A 19496-nucleotide genomic window follows, 5' to 3' on the forward strand; every position below is an offset into this window, starting at 1 on the left:
AACTTTGAGAACTGTCCACCAACTACCATTGTCGTCAACCGTCAGTCACAATATCTTTTATTATGTTCAATTGTTTTGTTATCTATTACCTGACAACATTGTATTAAAATTTATTCGTTTATAGAATAAATCAAGAAGTGTAACACGAATAATTCCCCGGCTCAACATTGTGTTAATAAATTCTTTGTCGATACTTTGGTTTAGTATTGTTAGCCCCCAGTTATCTTATTTTCCCTGTTCAGGGCCATAACTTAACAGTATTAATGAATTGGCATTCGTTTTTGTATTGTGTTTATTCGCCTTGATCATACGCTTTGCGCCATATATAATAAGACTCCCTTCTGTGAAAAACTTAGACATAGAGACCCCAAACATGCTATTTTTACCCATTTTTTCAAAATATTTCTTAATGTGTTTTTAAAAACATCTAAATCAGTTATGAAAAGAAGTCATTGGATTGAATCTAAATTGATTTCCTGAAAGGTGTGTATTCAAAGATAGCCTGTTCAATTTTTCACATATTTGTACATAATTATGATTTTTTTTTGTGATACTTTTTTGAGTGGTATTTTTTTACATTACTTACGAATACAATTTGTCATAGCACTAGATATATCTTTAAAAAATTGAAATCACTAATAAATGCACAATTGATACAAGCTTTGATATGTCCAATACTGAAATGCATTGCATTCGAACATCTTTATTATTGTGCTTAGCTGCCAGAAATTCTAAATGGCACAAAGGTAGGTTTGGTTAAAATATGCATTACCTCCGAATACATGTTAAAAGCTGTGTCATTTCTACAAACTGAGAGAATAGTAAACAATAGTTAAGCAATAGGTGCAGGGTAATACACTCTTTTATTTTTTTTACCAAGTTTCAATAGCCTGCGTTTAAATATTTCTGAGATGTCAACAATAAAAGCAAGTATTCGTAGGTACATTTCGGTACCCGAATGTTACCTACGAATACAATTTGACATCATGACTGTATTGTGAAACATCGCCATTCATGCAAATGCCCACCTTGGTACATAACGAAGGCCTGTATGTTTGCTATCAAATCATATGTCAGTGAAAGTTGCGAATTCACATACATGCCCACCATGCAAAACTGAATACGGCTTAATTGTTGAAAATATGTGCTGAAATAGACGACGGTCTGCTCATTTGAAAGAAAAATCAGATTCGAAGAAGATTAGAAGGGGATACATACTTGGATTTGTCAGCTGTCATGTGTGTTTCATTTTAAACGTTTACCGACCTTCTGGTTTCTGAGTAATTTGTGTCCAAATTGATTTATTCGAAGGTAACTTTTGACGTTTTCGCTAAGTTTACCTACGAATACCATGGACAAAAACGACTTTTCTCATTGTCTCATAATCTGGAAAACACAGTGGTGGACCCTAGTATAAAGCTAATTATAGTTGCCCTCAAACGAAAGGCCGCAAGGCGTAACTGAATCCAAGATGGACTTCACAAGTCTGCAATAACGGTTTTAAGCGATTTGTGTGCAATTAAGCAAATTAAAGAGTCTTTAGTGCCTTTGTTTCTTACTTCAATCCTCTTTCAACCACTGTGAACATTAAATATACATGATAGGGTCTCAAATATCAATAAACGCACATAAAGAAAAAAATAATACATTCAAAGTGCTTTATAAAATGAAAGAGATCTAAAAACTACCATTTTATTCATTCATTAAGGCGTGGGGTATGAGCGACCTTGAAGTACACGTATCTGGAGAAGGGAAGCAACGAGTTGCCCCAAATCACAGCGACAGGTAGCGACTTGGCCGCCGAGTATTAATATATATTTATTTTGGAAGGTTCGTGTTTGTTTTAAATTTTGGGCCGTTTTTCCAAAATTTTTGGTGATATTTCAAAAAAGCGACATACCAAAGACAAATCTTTTTGCACATACTTTGTTATTGCTAATACAACTCTTTTCTGCATACCTACGTTACAATTCGTTTTGGTGATTTAGTAATATTATAAATTTTGTGACTGTATTTTGGCGTTTTTGATGCGATTTTAGGCTTTTGTAAATAACAGAATGTAGATTGGCTCTGAATAAGTCTCGTAGTCCTCTTGGTTGGTTTTTTCATGATATATTTAGTTTGTATTTGCATGTAACAACCCAAACCCGACCTCTGATTTTAGGGTTGAAGGCTGTTTTCGGAATAACCGTGGACTCAAACAAGTGCACGAGTGGCGACTATGGTTTTACACTTCCCGCATTGATGATTGCGTCAACGCCTAATAATAGGTATGTCACAGTGGCTGCACAATAATTCTGCTACACTGTGCATGCAAGCATAACAGTGAATTGAAAAGGGCGCGCTTCAAATTTGGCCAATTTTAGAAAACATCCATGTCATTAAATGAATTTCTTCATATGCTTCATTTATCCAAATTGTTTAAATGTTTAATATATGGTGTGTGAAGCCTTTCCGAGGCTAACATCTGGTCCATAAAATTAAAAATTGTTTTGTTTAAGAGTTACTGACTGTTTTTATGGATTTTTGAAGATCGCTTATAAATCAGTAAATATAGGCCTATTGAAGTAAAGGAACTACCACCATTTAGCTGAAATACTAATCTTTCTTAGCAAGTAAATTAATTCCGTCGACAACGAATGAAACCCTTCCCTAAAACTAGTTGAAGCAAAACATTAATCAATGATATTTTTAGGGAGTAATTTTCCAAACCGCAATAGCACTAAGCCATTGTGTGTGTCCAAGGCCATACTATTTTTGTATACGCGGTACAGTAAAATGGATATTGCTTTTAGTGATTGTCCTCCCATGTTAATCCAGATGACAAAATGTTAATTTAAAGTCTCATTGCAACTGAATTTTAATTTTTACTTTTCGGACTTGGCTTTGAGTAATGGTAACACATACCATGTTTACAGTAAAAATTAAAATTACATTCCAGACACCGTCAAAATGTCAAACTTTTTATTTTTTTGTATTGTTTTTAAATAATTAACTGCAGTTCATTTATTCAACCTTACGGAAGCATATTAGTGCAAAAAAAAAAAAAAAAAAATAGAAATATTATTGCCAATATTCGCAATAATTATTGCGAATATTCGCAATGTTATTGCGAATATTCGCAATGTTATTGCGAATATTCGCAATAATTATTGCGAATATTCGCAATGTTATTGCGAATATTCGCAATAATTATTGAGTATAAAACTATCGACAGTAGATAGCTGGTGCAAAGTGTGAACATACCACTATCTAGAGTAGATAGTGTGTGAGTAAAAACCTTTCTAAAGTAGATAACAAAGTATGAATAAAACTATCAACAGTAGATATCAGGTTATAAGTATGACAGTAGGCCTATATATAGCAGATATCAGTGTGTGGGAATAATCTTCAGTAGATAGTAGGTGTGATTATAAAACTATCTAGAGTAGATAGCAAAGTGTGAGTATAAAAGTATATTCAGAAGATAGCAGGGTATGAGTGTAAAACGAGCTAAAGTAGATGGCAGGGTGTGCGTATAAAAGAATCTTAAGTAGATGACAAGGTGTCCGTGTAAATATATCTACAGTAGACAGCAAAGCATGAGTATAAAAATATGTAGAGTAGATACCAGGGTGTGAGTACGAAACGTTCTAAAGTAGATTTAAAAGGGCGAATAAAACTCCCAACAAGCAAAAATCGGGGTGTGAGTATTTATAGTAGATATTAGAGTTTGAGAATAAAAGTATCTTCAGTAGTAGGCTGTGAGTATAAAAGTATCTTCAGTAGATTTAGAGGGCGTAATTATAAAACTATCTAGAGTAGATAGCAAAGTTTGAGTATCAATGTATCTTCAGTAGATAGCAGGGTATGAGTGTAAAACGAGCTAAAGTAGATGACAGGGTATGCGTATTAAAGAATCTGATGTAGATGACATATCTAGAGTAGATATCAGGGTTTGAGAATAAAAGTATCTTCAGTAGATTGCAACATGCAAGTATAAAACTATCTTCAGTAGGTAATAAAGTGTGAGTATCAAACTATCTATAAAGTTATAGAACCGTGACGCCGAAGCATGAAACACCGATTGCATTAATAAGTAGGCCTACATAATCAAACTGGTGTGATTATGATTTCGCATTATGCAATATTCGCAATAATTATTGCGAATATTCGCAATAATTATTGCGAATATTCGCAATAATTATTGCGAATATTCAAAGTGTGAACAATATCTAGAGTTATTGAGTATAAAAGTGTGAATAAAACTATCGACAGTAGATAGCTGAGTGCGGTAATATATAGTATCAGTGAACATAAGACTATCTAGAGTAGATAGCAAAGTGTGAGTGTATATTCAGAAGATAGCAGGGTATGAAAAACGAGCTTTCTAAAAAGTAGATAGCAAAAAGCATGAGTGTAATAAAACTATCAACAGTAGATATCAGGTATATTTGAGAATATGTACGGTAGGCCTATATATAGCAGATATCAGTAGTGTAGGGTATGGGAATAAAAGTATCTTCAGTAGATATCAGGGTAGGTGTGATTATAAAACTATCTAGAGTAGAAAGTAGCAAAGTGTGAACCGTGATATTAAAAGTATATTCAGAAGATAGCAGGGTATGAGTGTAAAAATTATGCGAGCTAAAGTAGATGGCAGGGTATTATTGTGTGCGTATAAAAGAATCTTAAGTAGATGACAAGGTGTCTGTGTAAATATATCTACAGTAGACAGCAAAGCATGAGCAAAAAATATGTAGCATGCAGTAAAAACGTTCTAAAGTAGATTTCAAAGGGTGAATAAAACTCCCAACAAGTAAAAATCAGGTTATAGATAGTAGATATAGAGTTTGAGAATAAAAAGTATGTGTGGTAAAAGTATCTTCTAGTAATTTAGAGGGTAGATTTCTAGAAATAGCAAAGTGAATAAAATATCTTCAGCAAAAAGTAGATATTCGCAATAATTAGATGATAAGAATATTCGCTTCAGTAGATAAACATGCAAGTTATTGCGTAATAGCAGGTGACGTGAGTCGCAATAATTTCATTAAAATGCAAAAATATTCGCAATTATTGCGAATATTCGCAATATTCGAATATTCGCAATTATTGCGAATATTCGCAATAACATTGCGAATATTCGCAATAACATTGCGAATATTCGCAAACATTGCGAATAATATTCGCAATAATTATTGCGAATATTCGCAATAATATTGCGAATATTCGCAATAATCACACCACCAGTTTGATTATGTAGGCCTACTTATTAATGCAATCGGTGTTTCATGCTTCGGCGTCACGGTTCTATAACTTTATAGATAGTTTGATACTCACACTTTATTACCTACTGAAGATAGTTTTATACTTGCATGTTGCAATCTACTGAAGATACTTTTATTCTCAAACCCTGATATCTACTCTAGATATGTCATCTACATCAGATTCTTTAATACGCATACCCTGTCATCTATTTAGCTCGTTTTACACTCATACCCTGCTATCTACTGAAGATACATTGATACTCAAACTTTGCTATCTACTCTAGATAGTTTTATAATTACGCCCTCTAAATCTACTGAAGATACTTTTATACTCACAGCCTACTACTGAAGATACTTTTATTCTCAAACTCTAATATCTACTATAAATACTCACACCCCGATTTTTGCTTGTTGGGAGTTTTATTCACCCTTTTAAATCTACTTTAGAACGTTTCGTACTCACACCCTGCTATCTACTCTACATATTTTTATACTCATGCTTTGCTGTCTACTGTAGATATATTTACACGGACACCTTGTCATCTACTTAAGATTCTTTTATACGCACACCCTGCCATCTACTTTAGCTCATTTTACACTCATACCCTGCTATCTTGTGAATATACTTTTATACTCACACTTTGCTATCTACTCTAGATAGTTTTATAATCACACCTACTATCTACTGAAGATTATTCCCACACACTGATATCTGCTATATTTAGGCCTACTGTCATACTCATAACCTGATATCTACTGTTGATAGTTTTATTCACACTTTGTTATCTACTTTAGAAAGGTTTTTACTCACACACTATCTACTCTAGATAGTCTTATGTTCACACTTTGCACCAGCTATCTACTGTCGATAGTTTTATACTCAATAATTATTGCGAATATTCGCAATAATTATTGCGAATATTCGCAATAATTATTGCGAATATTCGCAATAACATTGCGAATATTCGCAATAACATTGCGAATATTCGCAATAACATTGCGAATATTCGCAATAACATTGCGAATATTCGCAATAATTATTGCGAATATTCGCAATAACATTGCGAATATTCGCAATAACATTGCGAATATTCGCAATAACATTGCGAATATTCGCAATAATTATTGCGAATATTCGCAATAATCACACCACCAGTTTGATTATGTAGGCCTACTTATTAATGCAATCGGTGTTTCATGCTTCGGCGTCACGGTTCTATAACTTTATAGATAGTTTGATACTCACACTTTATTACCTACTGAAGATAGTTTTATACTTGCATGTTGCAATCTACTGAAGATACTTTTATTCTCAAACCCTGATATCTACTCTAGATATGTCATCTACATCAGATTCTTTAATACGCATACCCTGTCATCTACTTTAGCTCGTTTTACACTCATACCCTGCTATCTACTGAAGATACATTTATACTCAAACTTTGCTATCTACTCTAGATAGTTTTATAATTACGCCCTCTAATCTACTGAAGATACTTTTATACTCACAGCCAACTACTGAAGATACTTTTATTCTCAAACTCTAATATCTACTATAAATACTCACACCCCGATTTTTACTTGTTGGGAGTTTTATTCACCCTTTGAAATCTACTTTAGAACGTTTTGTACTCACACACTGCTATCTACTCTACATATTTTTATACTCATGCTTTGCTGTCTACTGTAGATATATTTACACAGACACCTTTTCCTCTACTTAAGATTCTTTTATACGCACACCCTGCCATCTACTTTAGCTCGTTTTACACTCATACCCTGCTATCTTCTGAATATACTTTTATACTCACACTTTGCTATCTACTCTAGATAGTTTTATAATCACACCTACTATCTACTGAAGATACTTTTATTCCCACACACTGATATCTGCTATATATAGGCCTACTGTCATACTTATAACCTGATATCTACTGTTGAGAGTTTTATTCATACTTTGCTATCTACTTTAGAAAGGTTTTTACTCACACACTATCTACTCTAGATAGTGGTATGTTCACACTTTGCACCAGCTATCTACTGTCGATAGTTTTATACTCAATAATTATTGCGAATATTCGCAATAATTATTGCGAATATTCGCAATAACATTGCGAATATTCGCAATAATTATTGCGAATATTCGCATTAACATTGCGAATATTCGCAATAATTATTGCGAATATTCGCAATAACATTGCGAATATTCGCAATAACATTGCAAATATTCGCAATAACATTGCGAATATTCGCAATAACATTGCGAATATTCGCAATAATTATTGCGAATATTCGCAATAACATTGCGAATATTCGCAATAACATTGCGAATATTCGCAATAACATTGCGAATATTCGCAATAATTATTGCGAATATTCGCAATTGCGAATATTCGCAATAATTATTGCGAATATTCGCAATAACATTGCGAATATTCGCAATAATTATTGCGAATATTCGCAATAATATTTCTAATTTTTTTTTTTTTGGCACTAATATGCTTCCGTACCAGATACAATTTCTTTTATACGGCAAAAAATAATTTTTGTAATCGATCAAAAAACAAACGTTTTATATCAATTTTAAATTTTTGCCTGAATCCGTAAATATGGTACCTCTCGCCTTTTTTTTAGGTCAAGGTTATTTTTACCATTATGCAGCGAACCAATGTTGAAGCTATTTCACATACATGTACAAAACATTCTAGAGAATGAATGAGGACATATAGTGTTGAAATATCTTTTGTTGATATCGAATGATAATGTCATGAAGTCGTAAATTTTAAGGTCAAATTCCTAAATCCAAAACAAAACATTGCGACGCAGATAATTCCCGACTTACGCAATTTCATCATTACATCAGTGTCTTTATTATTTGTTTGAAACCTTTCCCAAACGTTCGTGCTATTTATGCATAAAACGGCTAATCTATCTTTACAAAACGCGTCTTTTTTAGTAAACAAAAGGCTAAAGATGGCATTATGAGATTTATCTTTTATCATTACACTCATTCGCTCAACTGCCACGGTGGCCGAGTGGTTACGCGCTAGACGCGTGATCGAAGGAAGTTTAGAATCGCTGGTTCGAGTCCCAACGAAGCTTGTGGAAACTTTTTTTTCTTCAAAATTCATGATCACAATCCGAAATGAGTCACTTGTCGGTAAATCATGTATCGTATCCTTAACACACCTAAACAGACACAATGCAATTTGCAGGCAGCAGCTTAATCAGCGCCAATATTGCAACCTTGAAACAAACAACTATAAAAACATCCAATCCAACCTCACCCCATCCCCCAGTAGGCAACGAGCCTTGCCCAAGGACACAACACGTTGGCACGAGCGGGGCTCGAACTCACAACCTATGGATTACGAGTTGGGCGCCTTATCCACTCGACCACACGTGCTCCTCAAAATGAGGGTTTTACGTGTCACGTGAAATGAAGGGTTTTACGTGTCACAAACTGCTTAACCATTGATCGCTGTAAACGGTAATTTTTAATTTCGGGTATTTTTCATTAAAACACTACCGTGTTATTGAATGACATTTGTACTAAGTACAGGGTGAGGCTAAAAAGGTGCAATAGAGCAAAGAATCGATATTTATCCAAGAACCAAGTCGAACTTTCCAATTATTGAAAGATTCTATAAAAGCCACACTCAATAGTCACCTTCTGCGAATATATGAAGTGAATCGCGACTACCGTTTAATTTTTATGAGTCCTTTTGCTGCGATACCCAATTTCGTAATTTGTCCACGAGGCACCATGTATTTTGAATGAGAGCACACAATGCACGGTAAAGGCACCAGATCTGAAACTGACTTAAATAAGGTTGATTTTTGCGTCATTTTAATTTCTTTTTTTCTGTTCAAACAAACTTTCTAACATTACATTAAGTCAGCTGAGGCACGATTTAGGGGAAGTTAAAAATGAGAGAAAAAAATCCTCACTTTGCAAATTTTTCATGTTTCATATTATTTTGTGATGGAAAAAGTGAGGTTTTTTTTAACACTTTACAAATTTTTCCCTTCGTTTTTATGTTTCTTATTACTTTGTGAGGAAAAAAGTGAGAATTTTTTCATCACTTTAAATTTGTTTGATTTCTTATGTTTTTTTATTATAAATTTTTTCATCACTTTAAATTTGTTTGATTTCTTATGTTGTTTTTATTATTTTATGAGGATAAAAGCAAGGTTTTTTTTAATCATTTCGCCAAGTCTTCATTTGTTATGTTTCTTATTATTTTGTGAGCAAAAAAGTGAGGATTTTTCACCACTTTGGAATTTTCTCATTTGTTATGTTTCTTATTATTTTGTGATGAAAAAAAGTGAGAATTTGTCATTTCTTATGTTTTTATAAAACAAAATAATAAAAAGCATAAGAAATCAAAAAATTTCAAAGTGATAAAAAATTCTCACTTTTTTCCTCATTTTTGATTTCTTATGTTTCTTATTATTTTGTGTGGAAAAAAGTGAGAATTTTTTTATCACTTTAGAGAATTTTGTCATCACTTTGGAAATTTTTCATTTGTTATGTTCCTTATTATTTTGTGATGAGAAAAGTGAGAATTTGTCATTTCTTATGTTTTTATAAAACAAAATAATAAAAAGCATAAGCAATCAAAAAATTTCAAAGTAATAAAAAATTCTCACCTTTTTCCTCATTTTTGATTTCTTATGTTTCATATTATTTTGTGAGGAAAAAAGTGAGAATTTTGCCATCAATTTGGAAGTTTTTCATCTATTATGTTCCTTAATATTTTGTGAGGGAAACAGTTAGAATATTTCATTTCTATGTTTTTCATTTCTATGTTTGTTTGTTATGTTTCTTATTATTTTGTGAGGCAAAAAGTGAGGATTTTTTTATCACTTCACCAATTATCCATTTGTTATGTTTCTTATTATTTTGTGAGGATAAAACTGAGAATTTTGTCATCACTTTAGACATTTTCATTTGCTATGTTTCTTATTATTTTGTGAGGAAAAAAGTGAGAATTTTTTCATCACTTTGGAATCTTTTCATTTGTTATGTTTCTTATTATTTTGTGAAGAACAAAGTCATCACTTTGCACATTTTGAATTTCGTATGATTTTTAATATTTTGTGAGGAAAAAAATTAGAATTTTTTCATCACTTTGCAAATTTTTTATTTGTTAATTATGTTTCTTATTATTTTGTGGTGAAAAAAGTGAGGATTTGTTTTAATTTCTTTTATATTTTTTTTATTTCTAATGTTTTCCATCATTTTGTGATGAAAAAAGTGAGGATTTTTTTCATCACTTCGCAAATTTTTCATTTGTTATGTTTCACATTATTTTGTATGAAAAAAAGAAGCTTTTGTAATTACTTCGGATTTTTTGTCTGCATAATGTACAATGTTGCTTTAGCGCATGGACTGGGAAATTTATTATTATTATTCCATGCCCTTATATTTTTTGATTGCATTTCAGAATTTGTTTTTTCAAAGTGATGAAAAAAGTGATGAATTAAGATGTTGTCCAAAAAAAAGGTGCCAAACTTTTTCCCCTAAATCGTGCCATATCGACTCCAAGCGCATTTCATTATGACATTTGAAAAACCCGCCTACAAATCTGTATGTTTTTGTCTTGATAGAGAATAAACATCTTGAAAGTAAAGGTAAAATGAAAATAACAAAAAATAATGTTTCTTTTCCTTACAGAGCTGTCACACTACACCGAATAGGTCTTCCGTACAAGAAACGGATGGTATTTTAGTAAATCCGTTGTTGTTCGTCAATGATCGTTTTATGTTCTTTTTATGTCCTGCTACCATCCGCCAAATGCGTTTCGTGTTATAGGTCTGTCACACTATACGACGGACTGGATTAACGTACATCACCGAATACAAAAATATTTTATTCGGTGGAAAAATCACCAGTCCGGCAGAAGATTCGGTGGGATTTTGGGTCCGATTCCCGTTCGTCTCTCTATGCGTTGTGGCCGCTAATAACCCTGCAGGCGTCTTATATCCGATCGTTCAACGTCCGACAAATGACCGGATTTGGGGGTCCGATTCCCGTTCGTCTCGCTATGCGTTGTGGCCGCTAATAATCCTGCAGGCGTTTTATATTCAATCGTTCAACGTCCGACAAATAACCGGCGAATCCGTGGCATGTGGCACCAACAGGGACGTCTACACTATCAGAAAAGTGGGGGAGGAGAGGGTGTTTGAGAGGGTTATTGACCCCTTAGAGGCAGTGACGTAGCAAGCACTTTTTCAGAGGGTGAACAAAGTGGGGAAAGACAACTTTTAAGGGGAGAAACTTTGACGAAAATGGTCAAATATTGGCTAATAAGTACAAAAGGGCTACAAATCTGATATATCAAGGCAACCAGCGTCCGGGGGCAATAGAGGTGAGAAACCTTTGGACAATGAAGGCCCAATTGAAGCCATTTGTCATTTTTTTGATCAATTTTAGCACTATTATTGGGTACTATTTTAGTTTGAAACAGCCGCAAATTGGTGAAACGAAAGCCTAATTGAAGCCATTGAAAAGTTTTCACAATTATTGTATAATATAAACAATTGTTTTAAAAATAACACGTGGATGTCCATAGCAGAAGCAAAAAAGAAAAGACTTGTCCATTTTTCAAAATGAAGGTCCAATATGAAGCCATTTGCATGGGGACTGTAGGGCCTATTAGGCCTGGGCCTATTGTGTAAAAATTTGTTTTTGGTGCATCATTTTTACACTATTATTGCCTTAAACAAAAAACAAAGAAGGCCCGAACTGAATTTGCAAAATTTAAAATGTTACACTGATCCACTGACACTTTAAGATATAAGACTTCAGACTCGTAATTTCAGGTAAAGCATGCATGGATTGATATGTTAAAGTCAGTAATAGACATAAGTCCGTCTTAAATACTGACAAAATGTCACGGGCCCTTCATATCGACGGGCCGGCAGTAATTTTCACAGGCTTTTGGGCCAAGGAACGACATTTAAAGCACTGCCTATAATAATCACAGGCCTATACTTAAGGTCCGTTCATACTACCACCGCAATTGCGATGCGTTGCTTTGCGATGCCGATATATCGATTACTTTTTGCCGCAACTCAACGCAACTCGTCGCAATTCTAAAGGTTCGTTCATACTACCACCGCATTTGCGATGCGTTGCTTTGCGATGCCGATATATCGATTACTTTTGCCACAACTCAACGCAACTCGTCGCATTTCCAGGTTAAAATGTATTTAACTTTATTGCGATATCGCAATGCAGCAGATGCGGTGCGACAACGCACCGCATCGCAAAGCAACGCATCGCAAATGCGGTGGTAGTATGAACGAACCTTAAGTTAAAATGTATTTAACTTCATTGCGATATCGCAATGCAGTAGTTTGCAGTACGATGCAGTGCGGCAACGCACCGCATCGCAAAGCAACGCATCGCAAATGCGGTGGTAGTATGAACGGACCTTTAGGCTTACTACAGGGTGTCCCAAAAAAAAGAGGCCCCACATTGCGCCCTCTTTTTCTCCTAGTTCTGAAAAATTGATCAAATATATTTTGGTATGTAAAGAAACCTTCAATCGTTAGCTTTAATAAACCAAAACAATTATTTCAATCGGCTCATAACTTTTGAAAATATGTCCTTTTAAAGAAATGTATCCGTTTTTCACTCTGTCCACGGAGGAGGTTTGGCTACTTCAAAGATTGGAAAGTGCATATACCATGCATGAATATAAAACATTCCTCGATTCCTTTATTTAAGGGAATGGGCTTTACCGGTGGGCTTATGGGTTATGGATTTTGTTAAGTGTCATTAATTTGGGCGAAATTGATGTGGGATGGGACTTCTTTCACTATACTTGCAATTACTTATGTTTTTCTCGTTTCTTGCTTTATTTTTATTGACAACATAAGTCATTTCTCTTTTTTTTTTTTTTCGTAGCCCTGAAAAGGGCTGTTTAGTTTGTCTTTGGTTCTTTTGAAGTGAGTTTACTGTGCTGCTCTGCCCTCTACCTGGTTGCCTCCGTGACGAATACAGGTTTCAGCCCTAGTTCTCATTGCATTAAATCCTTAAGGCCTTGTGCGATATTAGTCCGTCGACAGAACGTTTCAAGTTTTGTGCATGCACAAAACTTGAAACGGAGTGTACCGAATACACATGTTCGGAAGTTGTCCGATGTGTGTTCGTACTGTTCTGTATATATACCCTGGGTTTGTTCGTTATTCTTTCGTTTATATACCGCAGGTGTTTGCAAGGTTTCGCAGGCGCTTGTGCCGGATGTAGGCCTATGGCGAACATGTGCATCGATCATGGGGGGGCTTTCTGAATGGTGTGTGACGCAATATCATATTTCCCCCAGTACTTTAGTGACTGACAAGTAGAAAAAAGGGGGAAAGGAGAGAAAAAAGAAAAGAAAGTGAGAAAAATTGAAGAGAGAAGAGAAGAGAAAAAGTTAAATTGCACGTAATTTAGTAGGCCTATGCATGTATAAGTAGTATGGAGGGAGGGGCACTTTCTGAAGGGTAGAGGACGCAATATCAAATTCCTACCAGTTTTAGTGATTGACAAGAAAGAAAAAAGAAGAGAAAACATGGAAAAGGTTAAATTGTACGTTATTGAGTAGGCCCAGGATAGTATATAGTAAGCCTAAAAGTATAGGCCTGTGATTATTACAGGCAGTGCTTAAATGTGGTTCCTTGGCCCAAAAGCCTGTGAAAATTACTGCCGGCCCGTCGATATGTAGGGCCCGTGACATTTTTTTCAGTATTTACGACGGACTTAGGTCTATTACTGACTTTAACATATCAATCCATGCATGCTTTACCTGAAATTACGAGTCTGAAGTCTTATATCTAAGTGTCAGTGGATCAGTGTAACATTTTAAATTTTGCAAATTCAGTTCGGGCCTTCTTTGTTTTTTGTTAAAGGCAATAATAGTGTAAAAATGATGCACCAAAAACAATTTTCCAAATTTTCCATTTTTAAAACTAAATTTTTACACAATAGGCCTAGGCCTAGGCCTAATAATGTAAATAGGCCCTACAGTCCCCATGCAAATGGCTTCAATTGGACCTTCATTTTGAAACATGGACAAGTCTTCCTTTTTGCTTATGCTATGGACATCCACGTGTTATTTTTAAAACAAATGTTTATATTATATTATATACAATAATGGTGAAAACTTTTCAATGGCTTCAATTAGGCTTTCGTTTCACCAATTTGCAGCTGTTTCAAACTAAAATAGTACCCAATAATAGTGCTAAAATTGATCTAAAAAATGACAAATGGCTTCAATTGGGCCTTCATTGTCCAAAGGTTTCTCACCTCTATTGCCCCCGGACGCTGGTTGCCCTGATATATCAGATTTGTAGCCCTTTTGTACTTATTAGCCAATATTTGACAATTTTCGTCAAAGTTTTCCCCATTAAAAGTTGTCTTTCCCCAATTTGTTCACCCTCTCAAAAAGTGCTTGCTACGTCACTGCCTCTAAGGGGTCAAAAACCCTCTCAAACACCCTCTCCTCCCCCACTTTTCTGATATGGTGGACGTCCCTGTTGGTGCCACATGCCACGGATTCGCCGGTCATTTGTCGGACGTTGAACGATTGAATATAAAACGCCTGCAGGATTATTAGCGGCCACAACGCATAGAGAGACGAACGGGAATCGGACCCCCAAATCCGGACATTTGTCGGACGTTGACCCCCAAATCCGGTCATTTGTCGGACGTTGAACGATCGAATATAAAACGCCTGCAGGATTATTAGCGGCCACAACGCATAGAGAAACGAACGGGAATCGGACTCCCAAATCCGGTCATTTGTCGGACTTTGAACGATCGGATATCAGACGCCTGCAGGATTATTAGCGGCCACAACGCATAGAGAGACGAACGGGAATCGGACCCAAAATCCCACCGAATCTTCTGCCGGACTGGTGATTTTTCCACCGAATCAAATATTTTTGTATTCGGTGATGTACGTTGATCCAGTCCGTCGTAGTGTGACAGACCTATTAAACAAGACCAAGGGCAGTAACACTTTGGGTGTTCCATTTTATTTCAATGCCAAATGAGGTTAAGAAAATGGCAGTTGTTCCAAATCTACCTTACACAGAGTGGGCTGACATTCAAATTTTAGATGTCTCTTGGACAAACATTAAAATTGGGTATCGCTATAAAATGTATCATAAAAACAAAACGATAATTGCTAATTCCTTGATTTTTTTCACACAAGGTCCCTGATGAATATATCATATATAAAATGTTTTAAAACCTAAAATGTTCATATCGGTTCTTAACTAAAAATTGATTATTTTTTCTATTGCAGTTTTTGACTCACCCTGTAGTATTTGGTATCGACGAGGGTTATTCTAGATCAATACAATTTAATTATGATCCCACAATATACAGGCCTACATAATCATAATGCTTATACGTAACTTAAAATGACAAAAATTATGAACTGTTTTAAGTCAGATACGTGACGTCTATTGCGCATTTTATGCTCTCATTAAAAAAACCGGATGCCACATCTAAAATTGAAATTGGGTAGAGCATATCTCAGAAACAACTTTAAGCCCCATTAAAATAAAACCGTAAATGCGATTATTTTTCACACAACATGCACAAGGTGACTGAGTGTTGAATTTGGAGCAAGTTTTAACAACTGAAATATGCTACTTGGTTCTGAAACAAATATGGCTTTTTTCCTTTATTGCACCTATTTTTACTCAATCTGTAGTACGCAATGCCTATTTCAAAAGAAATACCTATTCCATAACCCGACATTAACATTCCTACTACCAGAATAATTGCATATTCATCATGACTATCGACGTACATAACTTAATGAGCACTAATTAAAGTACACACTTTTCATGAAAATTAGTGTAAATCAAAATCATTTTTATCATTGTTATTTTTCAGGAGACATGGTGAGACCTAAGCGACAATGGGATTTACTACTAGACCCGGTTTGCAAGTATTGTACAAGAAGATTTATTGAAAACATTCCACGTTACAAATCACATCTTCGCAGCCATGAGCTGACTATTAAGCCTTATTGGTACAGTAACCCAACGCTAAAACCAAAGGCTGGACGTTTGGAGTTGCACAACAAAAGGCTTCAAAAACGAAGATGTAAAGATCAGAATATATCGAAAGGGGAACCAGGTCACTTGAAAGCAAAGAAGGAGAAGCGAGGTGAAGTGAAGAAACTGCATAAATGCAGCTTTTGTAATAAATCATTCCGCCAATTAGGACACAAGAAAGATCATGAAATGATTCATACAGGAGAGAAACCTCATAAATGTAACTATTGCAACAAATCGTTCCGCCGATTGGGAAGCAAGAAAGAACATGAAATGATTCATACAGGTGAGAAACCTCATCAATGTAACTATTGTAACAAATTATTCGTCAGGCTAGGAGACAAGAATAAACATGAAATGATTCATACGGGAGAGAAATCTCATAAATGTAGCTATTGCAACAAGTCATTCAGCCGATTGGGACACAAGAAACAACATGAAAAGATTCATACAGGAGAAAAACCTCATCAGTGCAGCTATTGTAACAAATCATTCACGAAATTGGGAAACAAGAATGCCCATGAAAAGATTCATACAGGTGAGAAAGCTCATCAATGTAACTATTGCAACAAGTCATTCCGCCGTTTGGTAGACAAGAATACGCATGAAATGATTCATACAGGAGAGAAACCTCATCAATGTAAATATTGCAACAAATCATTCACGACATTGGGAGACAAGAATACGCATGAAATGATCCACACAGGAGAGAAACCTCATCAGTGTAGCTACTGCAACAAATCATTCAGCCAATTGGGAAACAAGAAAGAACATGAAATGATTCATACAGGAGAGAAACCTCACCAGTGTAGTTATTGCAACAAATCATTCAGTCGACTGGTAAGCAAAAAAGAACATGAAATGACCCATACAGGAGAGAAACCACATCAATGTAGCTATTGCAACAAATCGTTCATCAGATTGAGAGACAAGAAGAAACATGAAATGTCTAAGAAACACAGAAAACTCATGGATGCAGCTTCTTAACAAATCATTCACCCAACTCAATGTATAAGTGATCCAACTTTGGGTTCTTTTTATCTTAAACCATGTAATCATGGTAACATTCTTTGTAGATGTCTCGCGCAATTGAATCAGGTTTATGACGACAACTTTTTTCCTTCATAGAATGAAAATAATAATATGTGCCAATATGATTGTTAAATCATCACCATTTATCTTTTTCAAAGTGTTTTAACATGTTTAATGTTGCTGAAATTTAGTTTTTCAAGTCATTATCTTTTAACGAATGTTTGTTGACGTAAATGTATTCGCCATCGAATATGACTTGAAATAGATTGAATGAAGAATACTTTGTGAACATACTTGGCATCAATTATATCATTGAATAACGAATACTTGGTGACAGTATTCGCCATCGATTATGACTTGAAATATATTTAATACCGAATACTTGGTGAACATATTCGCCATCGAATATAACTTGAAATAGATTTAATACCGAATACTTGGTGAACATATTCGCCATCGAATATGACTTGAAATAGATTTAATACCGAATACTTGGTGAACATATTCGCCATCGAATATAACTTGAAATAGATTTAATACCGAATACTTGGTGAACATATTCGCCATCGAATATTACTTGAAATAGATTTAATACCGAATACTTGGTGAACATATTCGCCATCGAATATGACTTAAAATAGATTTAATAACGAATACTTGGTGAACATATTCGATATCGGATAAAAAAGGGTCTGAACCAATAAGCTGCTTTCATTAGCAGTAAGTTTATGTTCGAGTTTACAGTTTTGTAGCTATTATCAATTCCAACTCCAGTGACACCTCGTGCATATTTTCCTGGGCAGGATTTAGGCAAATATTCTCTGGATGTGCGAAAACTAGCACTGCATCCCTTTTGATTTTTCAAAGTGAAATGGTAAAACCTGTTTCAATGCATGCATCCGAAGGTCCAGGGAAATTAACGAGGTGTCTGAAATAGATAGAAGAAAGATATTTCAAGAATGTTATCATGGATTTTATGATGTGTTTTTGTAACAATTAGAACTACAATAAAATTAAATACCCTATATGTCTCAGTAAGAGACCAATCCAGCGACACACGTGATATTTTGTCCCATAACCATGATCCTGGGCCATAACTAGATGACATACCTCATAGAGAAGATATTTCATTATAACCAACTCTGATTTGAAAATTGACAAAGCTCAATACCGATCTATCTTAGAATATCACAAAGCACAAAATCAAAGCCAGAACATATACCACTGAGACGCGAACCGTCAACCTTTGGACTACGAGACTTAACCAATACTAATCATTCTGTTATTATTAATAGTTTTCTGGTTTTATTGTTATAATGATGATGAAATTCAATAAAAACACAAAATGCATGCACATGTATATTTGTGATTAAGTTTATGTATGTATATCTAATTATATATCTTCTCTCAACTACCCCGTGTGTCTCATCAAGAGCCCAATCCATAACCAACTTTGATTTGAAAATTGACAAAACCCAATATCTATCTTAGAATATAAATATCAAAAGACACAAAATCAAAGCCTGAAAATATACCACTGAGACTCGAACCGTCAACCTTTGGACTACGAGACTATCTAAACCACTATTCACTGTTTTCATCACACACTCCGAGCCCAGAAGATGCTTTTTAGATGATTCGGATAGCGACATGCGAGCACGTCAGACACATTATATTGCATTCTGAATACGAGTAATGACGGGAGAAAAAGCCGATCATTATGTCTGGGGAAAATGTATATCTTCATTACAAAAGGTCCAAATTTTCAAATGCTGGTCGGCTTTTCCTCCCAGGTACATACCCTTTAAGTGCATATCATTAGATTTTTTTGTAAAGTGGTTAGAATATTTTTAATCTTATCAAAGGAAATGATAATAGATAGCAACTTGAGTAAAATTTTCAGTAAATAGCATAATTTGAACATCTCCATGTTGAAATTGTACTTTCTTCGGTAGATAACAAAGTGAAATAGTCCTACCTGCAGTAAATAGTATTAAGTAAATATAAATGATGCTTTCCTCAGTATATGACACATTTCATTCTATATTCAGTTGATAACATGTAGAAATAATGTAATCTTTAGCAGATAATAAATTAAAAGAATATCTTTAGTAGACATGGTAGATAGCAAAAATAAATCGCCATGACTGA

General features: G+C 34.7%; 1 protein-coding gene across 1 annotated transcript in view; it reads left to right on the top strand.

Moving 5' to 3' along the window:
* The window catches only part of LOC140150908 (uncharacterized), a 67856-nt gene extending 48581 nt beyond the window's left edge, over nucleotides 1-19275 (top strand). The window contains exon 2 of the mRNA XM_072173065.1: nucleotides 16150-19275. Coding sequence (XP_072029166.1) covers nucleotides 16155-17300 — 1146 coding nt within the window. The 5' untranslated portion in view covers nucleotides 16150-16154 and the 3' untranslated portion in view covers nucleotides 17301-19275. The remainder of the gene's footprint in view (nucleotides 1-16149) is intronic.
* The last annotated feature ends 221 nt before the right edge of the window (nucleotides 19276-19496 follow it).

This window comes from Amphiura filiformis, chromosome 4, assembly GCF_039555335.1.
Source record: "Amphiura filiformis chromosome 4, Afil_fr2py, whole genome shotgun sequence".
NCBI classification, from domain to species: Eukaryota; Metazoa; Echinodermata; class Ophiuroidea; order Amphilepidida; family Amphiuridae; genus Amphiura; species Amphiura filiformis.